Source organism: Eretmochelys imbricata, chromosome 22, assembly GCF_965152235.1.
Source record: "Eretmochelys imbricata isolate rEreImb1 chromosome 22, rEreImb1.hap1, whole genome shotgun sequence".
Taxonomy (NCBI): domain Eukaryota; kingdom Metazoa; phylum Chordata; order Testudines; family Cheloniidae; genus Eretmochelys; species Eretmochelys imbricata.
In genome coordinates this window covers 13,166,602-13,178,647 of record NC_135593.1, presented here as the reverse complement: position 1 = coordinate 13,178,647, position 12,046 = coordinate 13,166,602, and the positions used below count along the sequence as shown (strand labels likewise).

At 49.2% G+C, this 12,046-nt stretch overlaps 1 protein-coding gene across 6 annotated transcripts in view; it reads left to right on the top strand.

Moving 5' to 3' along the window:
- Positions 1–12,046, top strand: part of TECTA (tectorin alpha) — a 66,096-nt gene that overhangs the window by 38,013 nt on the left and 16,037 nt on the right. For all 6 annotated transcript variants that reach the window (XR_013348578.1, XM_077839658.1, XM_077839662.1 and 3 more), the window contains 3 exons: positions 3,696–3,895; positions 9,698–10,081; positions 10,986–11,272. Coding sequence is in view for 5 of the 6 variants with exons in the window: in XM_077839658.1 (XP_077695784.1) it covers positions 3,696–3,895; positions 9,698–10,081; positions 10,986–11,272 (871 nt within the window). In the remaining variant the exon portion in view is untranslated. The remainder of the gene's footprint in view (positions 1–3,695; positions 3,896–9,697; positions 10,082–10,985; positions 11,273–12,046) is intronic.

Genomic DNA, 12,046 nt, shown 5'->3' with positions numbered 1-12,046 from the left:
CGATATGAGACAGGGAAGAAAAATAGTTCAACAAATAACTCAGCATGAAAGAGATGTGTACCAGAGTCACGGGAGATTATCTCTCATATCAACAGATCCGTAAAGGAAATGGAGCTGCAGGAGGATGAATTATGGGGCAGTCACTAAATCTGAAGGTTTCCTAAGCACTTGGCAGGAAACAAGTTTGTCTCCGGGTATTTCTCCAGGCTTGTTGGAAAACCCTGAGCCTGGGGGGTGTAACGGTCAGGAGGGCTATTGTTTGTATTATATGCAAATCTACTCAGGTGCTAGGATTGGTGGCATGCTGTGATTGATGCTAGGAGCTTTCTAGTTTGGTCTCCCCAATCTGGATGAGAACAGGGTTTTTATTTCCCTGAGAGCTGAGTTAGCCGGGTCGTACAAACCGCCCCGCATTGGATTAAGCCCTGTCCACACTGCAAATACAACCATGAGAAGTGATACCAAATCCTGTTTCAGACACAGGCCCCACTTCTGCAATCCGGCGCTTGCAGAGCCCCAGTGAAGCCCTTGGGTTTGGTAAAAAAGCAACTGCCTGCATGGATCCAATTGCAGCGTTGGGGCCGTGATTCCAAAATGCACTGCCCACCAGCCCTTCACTGTGTTTTGCAAAAAAGGCTAAAGCCCGGGTAAGACTAAGACTTTAAACCAGACATCTCCTGGGTAAGGTCCAGCCGGCGTTACAGATCGGAGCCATGTCTGTAAACGGGTTAGCAGGCAAGTGAGTTGTAACCGGATTCCCCAATGTGACTGGGTTTGTAGACAGGCTGTTGGTTTGCGTTTCTCTCCACGCAGTGGCGGAGCCGTGCAAGAGCCCGAGTGCGGGCCTGCTCCCTAGTCGGCTGAAAGCACAAGACGCTGGCACGCTTTCGGATCATCTTTCAACCATGTTCTGTGTGAGGTGCGCTGTGCCAGCAGCCTGTTGTGTGATAACCACATTACAAAGCCTGCAGATGGGCCTTCTAGCATGGTTTAACAGGGATCTCACACACAGGGCGGGTGCACTTCAAGGGGAGCTGCAGGGGCTCAGCTCCCTTTGGAAACCAGTCCCCCCAGGCTAGAACTGTCTAACCGGCTAAGTACGGGGACTCAAATGTATTGTGGACAGGGCTTGAGATCCTGTCCGTGTTATAAAGACAGCTGTCAGGGAGCCTGTTTACAATACAGTTGCACTCCAACCAAGTCAGAGCATGGCTCTAGTGGCAAAGGAACCTGGCTGAGATTTAATGTCGTCTCTGGACTCTGCTAAAATCTTGGCTAGTCAAGTGCTTCAGCACAGCCTGATTAGGTTCTCCTCTGCCCTGCCCAATGGATCTATGGAGAAAGTATGGCTTAGGACTCAGAAGATGGGGGTTCAATTCCTGGCTCTGCCTCAGACTCTCTGTGTGACCCTGGGCAAGTCTCTTACTCTCTGTGTGCCTCAGTTTCACCAGTGTACAAAGGGGATGATACTGTCCTCAGGAGTGCTGTGAGGATAAATATATTAATGACTGTGAGGCACTCAGATACCATCCCAAGGGAGAGGGCGGTAAGTGCCTGTATAAATAGGTGGTGCTTTTATTGCACCAGGGGCATGAGTGTGTTGTAGCTGCCTCCCTCTATACAGCTGTACTTGTAATGTAGAAGTAGCACACTGGCAGTGTGTCATGTTCCCCTCTCTAGTGATTGGGCCAATTAATAACAGCCTACTACTGATGCCTGCTAATGGAGCTACTCCTTTAGCTCAAGTGATAGAAGATCTGTGCTGAAAGTCTGCAGTAGAAAACCCACAAAGAGCACAATTGAATCATCAGGAGCCACACAGTTTAGAGCATCTTGCACCTCGTAGCAAATCCAGGACGGGGAAGGGTTAACTCCAAAGTTCAAAAGAGAGCAGCTCTTCTTCATTTGTTAAATAAGAATTTGATTAGTTATATAGGAGGGGAAGATCCTGTGTTTGTTCTAATGATGCTGCCTGCTATTGTCAATAAGATGACAATGCATTGTTCAATTAAACTCCCTCGTAAATGGAGCTGCAAACCTCTGCGGCAGACAGACCATCTGGCAAATCAGACAAAAAGTAATTTTCATCACTAACAAGATTTAAAATTAAATTTGGTTTATTCTTCTTTCTAGACGCAAAGTCATGACTTAAAACGTAATGCTCCCAAGTCAGAGGGACTTGCTTCTGGGGGCTGGAGCTAGGTACAGCATGGGCCTGGGTTGGCTTCCATGGCTTGCATTCTGTATCTGTGAACTGAATAGAGCAGAAGTCCGGAGAGGCGATGCATAGGTGGGAATACTAGAGGGAGCTAAAGGGATAGGTGAAAGGAGAGAAGTAGTGTAGTCTAGTGATAAGGTGCTGGACTGGCTCTCAGGGGCCCTGGGTTCTAGTCCAGGTTCTGGCACTAGCCTGTTGTGAGAGTTTGTGCTAGTCACCTTAGCTCTCTGGCCATCTGTTTCCCCTCCTCTTCTTCTGTCTTATATTTTAAGCTTGTAAGGCCTTCAGGGCGGGGACTGGTTCACAGCGTGTGTATTGTGCCTTGCCTAATGGAGCCCTGATCTTGGTTGTGGCTTCTGGGCACCACTAGAGTCCAGAGAAGCATAGAGAAGGAGGAGGAGAAGAAGGTGGTACGTTAAGTGAGGGTGCTTTGCTGGCTGCTCGCTTGCTTGGCTGAGAATACAATAGTGTAGTAGTTCTGCTAACGGTCTCTAGTCATAGCCAGCAATAACTCTATGGGTCTTTCTTGGCAAAGACCACTGGCCATTCAAAATGGATTCTGTGCTGTGCACAGATGGGGGCTCAGGATGGGAGGCCAACCATAACTATTCTGAGATTTGAAGCTGGCCCTCTAGAGGTGAAAGACTAAGGCACAGGCAGACCACATCTCCCAAACCCATCATTGAAGCCTTAGGGGATTTCATGTTAAAATGGAAACGTTTTAAGTGTGGCTCACAATAGCCCAGGACCATGCCGATCATCTTACATTAATGCAACAGCTTCCATCCCAAATGAATGAGCTAATCTAATATCGGGATGATTTCACGCACTAGTAAAATGCAGCCGTTTCTGGGGTGGAATATAAATTGCAGCTTAACAGAGCACAGCAGCACAGTCCCTTGGTTTTAGCAAGTGAGGATGAAACACTGTGTCCAAATTCAGTGCCTGAGAAATTTGAACAAAATTGGCTCAGGGCCCTGGGGTATCAGTCACTGATATTCTAAAAAGTACCAAGATCTTAAATGACTAGCTGTCTGGTTCTCTTCTTTGCCTTGATCAACTTCCTCCTCTGTGCCTCATTTTACCCAGCAGTAACATTGGGATAAATGTGCCTTACCTGGTGGGATGAATCTTAATCAGTGCCTGCAAGGAAGGTGCTTTGCGATCTTTGGATGTGCCCATTGGCCAACCTGAGTCTTGCTCCTCTTTAGGAGTTGGGAGGGGGCGGGGGGCTGGATAGCTGAGGGAGTCTATGTATCAGCCTTTCACCTCTGCAAACCTGGACTGTAGCTTTTCCTCCCCGTGGGGGGCACGAGACTACCTGCCATTTGACCCTATAGCTTAGTATTAACACTCGAGTTAAGCTTACTGGACTGTGCCATTGTGGGGTAGGGGTGGGGGTGGCTGTTAATTCAGTCAAAGCGGCTGTGACTACCCATTTTCTCCTGCGCGCTAAACCCTGTGCGTTGCGTTCCAGCTGTCAGCTGTCCCCCCAACAGTCACTACGAGAGCTGTGTGACTGTGTGCCAGCCCCGCTGTGCTGCCATCCGGCTGAAAAGCGACTGTAACCTTTACTGTGTGGAAGGGTGCCAGTGTGACCCTGGTTACGTCCTGAACGGCAAGAGCTGCATCCTTCCCCACAACTGCGGCTGCTACTTAGATGGCAAATATTATGAGGTAGGACCGTCCTCGTCTTCCACCTTCCCTCTTTTCCTTCCTTCCTTTTTCTCTCCGGCCGGGTGTGTGCTGAGTTGTCGTTCCCCCCCCCCCCCCCGCACCGATGTAGCTACATAGGGTTAGATGTGCTGCACTAGTGTAAAAAGTGACTTGTATCAGTGGGGCATACCCCTGTGCAAATCACTTTTTACACTAGTGCTGCGCATCCACACTGGGGCGCATACCCATGCAGCTACTCTGTGCCCGTGTGGAAACAACCCACAGCCAGCTTTCCGTTTACACTAGGACCTTGCCTTGTAACAAAAGACGTGTGAACATGCCGGTGCGGGCTTCTGGATGGGCGAGCAACCATAACATACACCAGCCAGAGAGCCTGGGTATGGACGTTGCTTGCTAGCCTGTGTTGAAGCCTGTGCTACCTTGTTTATACTATTATTGATACCAGTGCTAGCTAGATTAAAGCCAGTGTGTGGATGCAGTCACCTGTAGTGTAGATATGCCCCAAATCTCTTTTGAAAGCGGCCTAAGGCACTGAGGCTACCAGACCCTGATGTTCTAAAAAGTACCAAGATCTTAAATGACCAGATGTCTGGGTTCTCTTTTTAAAACATTACCCTCGGCCAGACCAATGTTCCCTCTAACTTTTCTTTGTTCTGTGTGGGCTGCAAACTCCATTTCTATCCTTGGGCAAGCTCACTTTTTTTTTTTTTTTTTGGTCTCACACAATATGGCATTGAAGAGTGTAAGGTGTTTGTAAAGTGACGTGTCAGTAATGGATATACTGGGTCACACACGCACGCATAGCAGTAGGTTGAGAACCGATGAACTCTCCAGAGTTTTGGAATACAAAGTTGGAAAACCAGGAAACCAAGAGCCATGCCTTTCCCCCCGTGAGACCCTATACACTCCCCCTCCCAGGAGCCTCAGCCCTTGAGGGGGAACCCCCACCAGCCCCTCCCAGGAGCCGCTGTCTCCTCCCACCCTGCTCCTTATAACCCCACTGGCTCGAGGTTTCTTTGGGGGGAAGGGATTTTAGGGTTTTTCCCTCTCTGTCCCTCAGCCAGCCCTGCTCTCCCCTCTGACTCCGGGGTCTCCAGGAGGGAATTGCTGTTGCAGCCTGGAGCAGGCATGAAGAGGAGTGCATGAACTGGGACCCCTGCCCCAGCTGGGATGGCGGCACAGGTTTCCCCTCCCCCTGTTCCTCCCACTGGGCAGGGCTGCCAGGGGCTCATTTCAGCCCTGGCAGCCTGCAAGCGGCAGGGATCAGCATCTCCACCAGGGTGATGCCAGGGGCTCTGTGCACCCTGGAATGGGATCCTGAAGAGCCTCTCCCACCACCCACCTAAATGGTGCTTCTGCCCTTCCCCAGTCCACTCTTCTTTCCCTTCCCTGCTGGCTCAAGGCTTCCTATGGCACCAAGAGTTGCTGCCCTGGCTTCCCACAGGAAGGCCCGACAGACAGAGCAGGACCCCTGCTGGGGTCTCCAAAGCCCCTGCCTCTCTCATTCTTCTCCTTACCTCTCCTCCCTGCTGGTCCCCGGTGCCAAGAAGAGCAGCTGTGGGTTATGGCAGGTGGAAGGCCTAGGTGCTGCCTGAGCTCCCGGCCACATTAGGGGTGTGGGAGCTTCCACATTGCTGTGCACCTGCACTTGCTCGCAGCTTAAAGGGACCATTGGGTCTGATGCCGCTTCACGCCACTCTGCCGGAGTAAAGGGAAGTCAGTGTAATTTCCGCTCACTTCAAGACCCCTTTGTGCTGCCATAACGGTGCAAAGGGGCCACAGTGCAAATGAGACTCAGTCCCACTGTGCATATAAGTCCTGCTTTCCCCTCCGTTGTTTCTGTACAGGTGCCTTGTGTTTTTCCTCTGTGTCCGCTGCTCTGAACTAACAACTTCTGGGAAGATGGCAGTATTGCATCTAAATGAGGGTGTCTTCAAGGAGCTCTCCTCATCTATATTCTGCCAAGCAGCAAAAAAAATAAATAACAAAAATTGTAAAATTTGAGTACGCACAGTGCAAATTATGCAGTTTTTCTTCCCTGAGCTGCCTGTGGAATTGCATACTAAATGGTCCCTAAATAAGAACAAAACAGAGATGGAGAATGGAAACACTCTCCATTTGCTATGGTTTCTTCTGCCCCTTGTTGCCTTCTAACTGGACGGGCCTCCAATAAACTTTGGATGTAAAGATGGGAATTCTATTTTGTTCTCTGCTACTGGCTCTGTGGGACAGTGAAATCTTCCTGGAGGATAATTTGTGGGTCCATTTAAGAGAGTTTCTCTCCTCTGTTAGCTGCAGCGCTGTGAAGCAGGAATGCAGAGTACGTTTCCCTGCTGTTATCTAGAGACCGATGCCAGCATAATTAATAACCTTAACGTATTTAGCCATATAGTTCTTCAGGTTATGTAGTATTCATCAGCTTAATCCTTGCAACGGAACGACAAATTCTTAATAATGAGACTGAAACTTAGTCTAGCTCGCAGTAAAAATGAAACTTAAATTCGCATAGCAGCATTTGCATGTAGCAGTGGGGCTGATTTATCCCTTGTTTAAACCCATACAACACTACTGACTTCAGTGGATTTACTCCTAATTTACACTGGTGTAAGTGAAAGGAGGGAATCAGGCTCCCCGAGTCTCATAATGGATTTTACAGGGTTAAAACAATAAACAGCAGAGGAAAGAGAAGAATCAAGAGGAAGAAGGGAGATGGAATGAGAAGGATGAAGTGGAGAGATAGGAGAAGGCTGGTCTAGGTTGCTGGAACGGCAGAGAAGGATCTCGTGCCAATAGTCAAGGCTTTGATGTTGTTAGATAGCAGGATGAAACAGTTCATTGACCAAAAACCTTCGGTGTTCTCATTGTAGATGCAAAAAACGTTTTTATTTGTTGTGTGTTTGTGCAGCGCCTAGCACCAAGGGGTCGTGATTCTTGACGGGGGCTCCTAGGCACTACAGTAATACAAATAACAATAATAAAGTGGCTGTATTAGTGCTCTTGGAAGTTAATGCTGCCATGCCTAGCAGAACCATTGTGGCATAGGTAGGGTTCAGCTGCTGTCCTGCTACTAATCCACACTGTTTTTCAGTAGCTTATAACTCGATCCCGTTGTTGTTGTTATTTATTATTTTAGGCATAAATTGGGCACCGAAGTTGGTTAGCATCTCTCAAAATGCTCGGACCCAAATGCTGGGCACAGAAAGCCCTCAGATGAGGGGTACACAGTACCTGGAGGAGAGCTAAAACATTGTGGGATTCCTTCCATTAATGTCAATAACTCTGTCTATCACCGCATTTCCACGATTCTGCATTTCTGCTGGAAATAATTTTCAACAGTAAGAGCGTGAGGGTACCCCATTTACGTGGAACATGCTTAACTTTGGGATTAAAATGAGGGACAATTGGATGGGTGGACATTAGCCCCAGGGTAATTTTTTTCCCCATTGAAAATGTCAGATCAGTGAAGCTATATGTGTATGTTATTATTTGTATGCAGTGTTGTTGTAGCCATGACAGTCCCAGGATATGAGAGAGACAAGGTGGGTGAATTAATATCTTTTCTTGGACCAACTTCTGTTGGTGACAGAGATGAGCTCTGTGTAAGCTTGAAAGCCTGTCTCTCTCTCACCAACAGAAGATGGTCCAATAAAAAATATTCCTTCACCCACCTAGTCCCTATGTTTATTTAGCAGTATAGGGAAGAAATGTTCAGTGAGCTGAGGGAAGGGGGACCAGGAGTCTGGACTCCTGAGTTCGATTCCTCACTGCCACTAACTTACTGAATTTGATGATCACGGTTTGACTGGCTCAGGGGTGTCAGATGAGCATGTCTGTGCAGATCTGCATGTCTAGAGCTGGGGTGTACTCAACTGTTCAAGGCCAGATCTAGAAACCTCTGACAGCATAGTAGTGTTGGTTAGGGGGATGATTCCCCCCACCCCCTGAAATTTTTATACCAGCAAAAGCCCCAATATAGACGCAGTTAAACTGGTAAAGCACATTGGTGCCTGCGGAAACTCCGCTACCTCCACTAGGGGGATTCACACTATAACTGTACCAGTTGACATTATCTTCTGTAGACTAGAGTGTAGTGACAGAGCCCACATTTGAAAACTGGACTCTTCAGTCCTGGCTTTTCAGAAGTGTCACAATTCTGTCTCAATTCTTACCTTTCTAAATGCTTACCATCACCCAATTTTGCATGTGCTTTTTGCAAGCTTATCTGCATGCCAGGGTGATAGATTCCATTCTTTGCATGCAAGGGTGATGGAATTGAGCCCAAAGCAACAGTCCACATACACAGGTGATGGTGCCCAAAAGTACGTGCGCGTGAGTGAAAGTTGTGGGCTCATGAGAGGATTCCACCCTTTGAAAATCTGTCTCTAGAGAAGATTTAACACATTTCTCATTAAAGCAAAAAAAACATCATCCCAATGCAGGATGCTTCTTGAAAAGACTGGCTTGTTTAGTTGTTGTCTTCATCCATACTCCCACGGGGGGCTGTTTTTCTCCTTCAGAAACCGTGGTGCCTACATTCTTATCAGAAGCAAAGCAAGCCCGTACATCCAATTGTTCTATGAATCTGATACAGGGGCTGAAGTCAATTTGTGTTCTGCTGGAACAGTACAAAAAGTTGGTCAATAGGATATTTATAGCACTGCGAGCTTGAGTGAAAGAGGGGAAGGTTGCTGTGGAAACGGCAACTTCAAATTTCCTCACTTCTGCAGCTTCCAAAGGTTTCAGTGCAGTTGGATTATTTTTATCTATTGGTCACCCTTTTGTCTATTGAAAGTCACTGCATACCGTCCAATCCTGCAACTGGGCTTTTTCAAAGGGCTGGCTGATTTTATGATGATTAATCACTGTTTTGTGCTTCTGCGAAAGGCTAATTAAATTTCAGGCTTTAGGGCGTAAGCTGAACCTCCCCAGGGCTCTACAAAGACTCTTTGCCCTGTGTACAGTACTGTGCTATTGGCATTATAGGGTTGTTGTCTTTTCAGCCTTGCTCTGAAGGATCAGGTATTGGCCACTTCTCGAGGTGGGATATTGGACTGGCTAGATCAATGATCTGATCTGAGATTGCCACATTACTGCTAGCATGTATGTGCTACCACTGCCCTCTACTGGCTGAAGTGTTGGCAATTCTATCACACAGTTCAGATTAGCTGAGCCTGAGCTGTCCAAATTGACTTGCTGCCATTTAAATCTCCAGAGGAGATGGCAACTGAGAGCTCCTCCAACCAGAATTCAACCTCTCTGGGTCTGACAGAGCCCAGGCCTGTTGACCTACAGTGCAATCCGTGTCCCATCTCAGCTCTGCCACAGACTCCCCGGGTGACCACGGGCAAGTCACTTATCCCTCCGGGCCTCAGCTCCCCTGGTACAACGTGGGGATAATAATCCTTTCTTCCTCCCACCCTTTGTCTGTCCTACCTGTTTAGATTGCCAGTTCTTCAGGGTGTTGTCCCTTACTGTGCGTATGTACAGCGCCTAGCACAATCTTGCATCTTGGCAGGGAGTTAGACTAGAGGACCTTGGCGGTCCCTTCTAACCCTATGGGCCTATGATTCTATAACGGGCCCCTGATCGCAGCTGGAACCTCTTGACATTACCATAATACTACTGCGAATAAGGCCCATCTCCTTCTATAAGATTTGGCCAGGACAGTGGGTGGGCAACGGTCCCGAGAGAGTTTAGAGAACTCCACAATTTGACATGAGCCCAGAGGCTCTGGTGATGCGCCTTATGGTTGAGTCGGTCGGTTCCCAGTAAAATGGCTTTTCCTCTCGCTCCCTCCTTCAGCCCAAGCAGCTGTTCTGGAACAGCGACTGCACCCGGCGCTGCCGTTGCTTCCGCCGCAACCTAGTCCAGTGCGACCCGCGGCAGTGCAAGTCGGACGAGGAGTGCGCCCTCCGCAACGGCGTCCGTGGCTGCTTCAGCACCAAGAGTTCCTACTGCCTGGCGGCGGGCGGCGGGGTCTTCCGCACCTTCGACGGCGCCTTCCTCCACTTCCCGGCCAACTGCGCCTTTGTCCTCTCCACCATCTGCCAGAAGCTCCCCGACTTCTCCTTCCAACTGATCATCAGCTTCGACAAGTGGTCGTTGCCCAACCTCACCGTCATCTCCCCGGTGTATTTCTACATCAACGAGGAGCAGATTCTCATCAGCGACCGGAACACCATCAAGGTAAAGCGCCGGTTGTGGGTTTCCTCTGCTCCTCCCTGAAACTCTTAGGGGACTAGCCACTCCCCGAGGCTGAGCTTGAGCTCACTGGGACAGGGAGGAGGGAAAGTATCTGGCCACCAAGAAGCAGGGCTGGGTTGGAATTCTCCAAAGTGGAAAAGCCAATTGCCACCCCTTTCCCACATTAGGAACATCCCCGTCACCCCCTGACTTCACTGTCTGTTAGGGTGTTGTATTCAGCCCATCGCCATAGTATCTGAGCACCTTCCACACCGGGTAACCAGCTGGCAGTAGCAAAGGCTCTAGGGAAGTTCATGCAGCCTCTGGCTCATCTCCCTTTTTAGGTTCTAGGAAGCTCTGCTTGTGGGAGGGGAAGGCGGCGGCTGGGAATGTCGTTCTCCTTAGGGCAGAAGGGAGGTAAATCAAAGGGGAAGGTTTTTGCAGTGCTTCCTCACTGGATCTGCCTCCCTGGAAGCTGTCGTGAGTGATGGGTTTGAGCACGGTTTGCCTCTTGTTACTGATTATTTGTACTGCGTGAGCCCCGCATGCCCAGGACCCCATTGTGGGGTAGGTGCTGACCAGACAGATGGCCCCTGTCTCAAAGAGCTCCCGATCTCCGTCGAGCTGAGCTGAGCTTACCCCGTGCAAAGGGTTGGCACAATCTAATGCACGTCCCAGGCACTTCTCCCTCCTAGAATGCTAAGAAGACTTCAAAAGGGACAGGGGGTAGGATGGATCCTGGCCTTGCCCCGCCTCCATTACGGAGCTGGCTGGTGGCAGGGAGGGGCAGCATGAAGGGATGTTTCCCATGCTGCCCGCTACGGGGACCTGTGCCTATCAGGTTCAGTCTGTCCCTTGGAGTGTTGAGAGGTGAGTGGCTTCAGCATTATCTCCTCCCCTTGAGTAGGTGAATGGCACCCAGGTGACCATCCCCTTCGTCACCGGGCTCTCGACCAAAATCTACAGCATGGAGGGCTTCTTGGTGATCGACACCAGCCCGGATATCCAGATCCTCTACAACGGCTTCAACGTCATCAAAATAAGCATCAGCGAGCGGCTGCAGAACAAAGTGTGTGGCCTGTGCGGCAACTTCAATGGGGACCGGACCGACGATTACGTCACCCTGAGGGGGAAGCCGGTCGTCAGCAGTGTGGTTCTGGCCCAGAGCTGGAAAACCAATGGCATGCAGAAGAGGTGAGCCTGGGGCCTCATGTGTAGACATGCCCAAGGTTCCTCTTGGAGTCAGTGAGTGTTTGGCCATTGACACCAGTGGGCGCCCACGTTGTGTATCAGGAACCCATCCACAGCTCGGTGCAGGGAAATAAGCCCTGGAGGAAAAGTCCTGCAGTATTTAATAGGGAACAATAATCTGGAGCAGTGTGAACCTTGCCATGGAATATAATAGCAAATTCTATCCCCCTGTAGAATCCCATAGGAGGGCTCAAATCACCTTTAGAAATGAGATCATTTGCTCTTCATTTCTCTTGGTTTGTAGAGTAATTTCTATAGAACCCTGTTGGTTTCACCCTCATTTAGGGTGACCAGACGTCCCGATATTCAGGGCTTTGTCTTATGTAGGTACCTATTACCCCCCACCCCGTCCTGATTTTTCACACTTGCTGTTCGGTCACCCTACCCTCATTAGTGTTGTTCATTTGCCTTGCCATAGCGCTTAGGAGCCAGAGCCCATTGTGCTAGGTGCTGTACGAACATATGACAAAAAGACAATTCCTAAACCCTATAGGATCATTTACACTAAGGCCATATCACTCCACTCTGGTTGTGCAAAGGGACCTTAACGTGCGGGTAAATTACATATACACCCACTTTAGGGCTCCTTTACACTGCCAAAATGGGGTAAAGGAGCTTTGGTGTGAATAGAGATAAGGCTTATTGGCCTTACCTACTTGGAAGTCAGCTTTGAACCTATGTCCTGGGCCCTAACCTGCACTCCTAGTTGTGCACTGC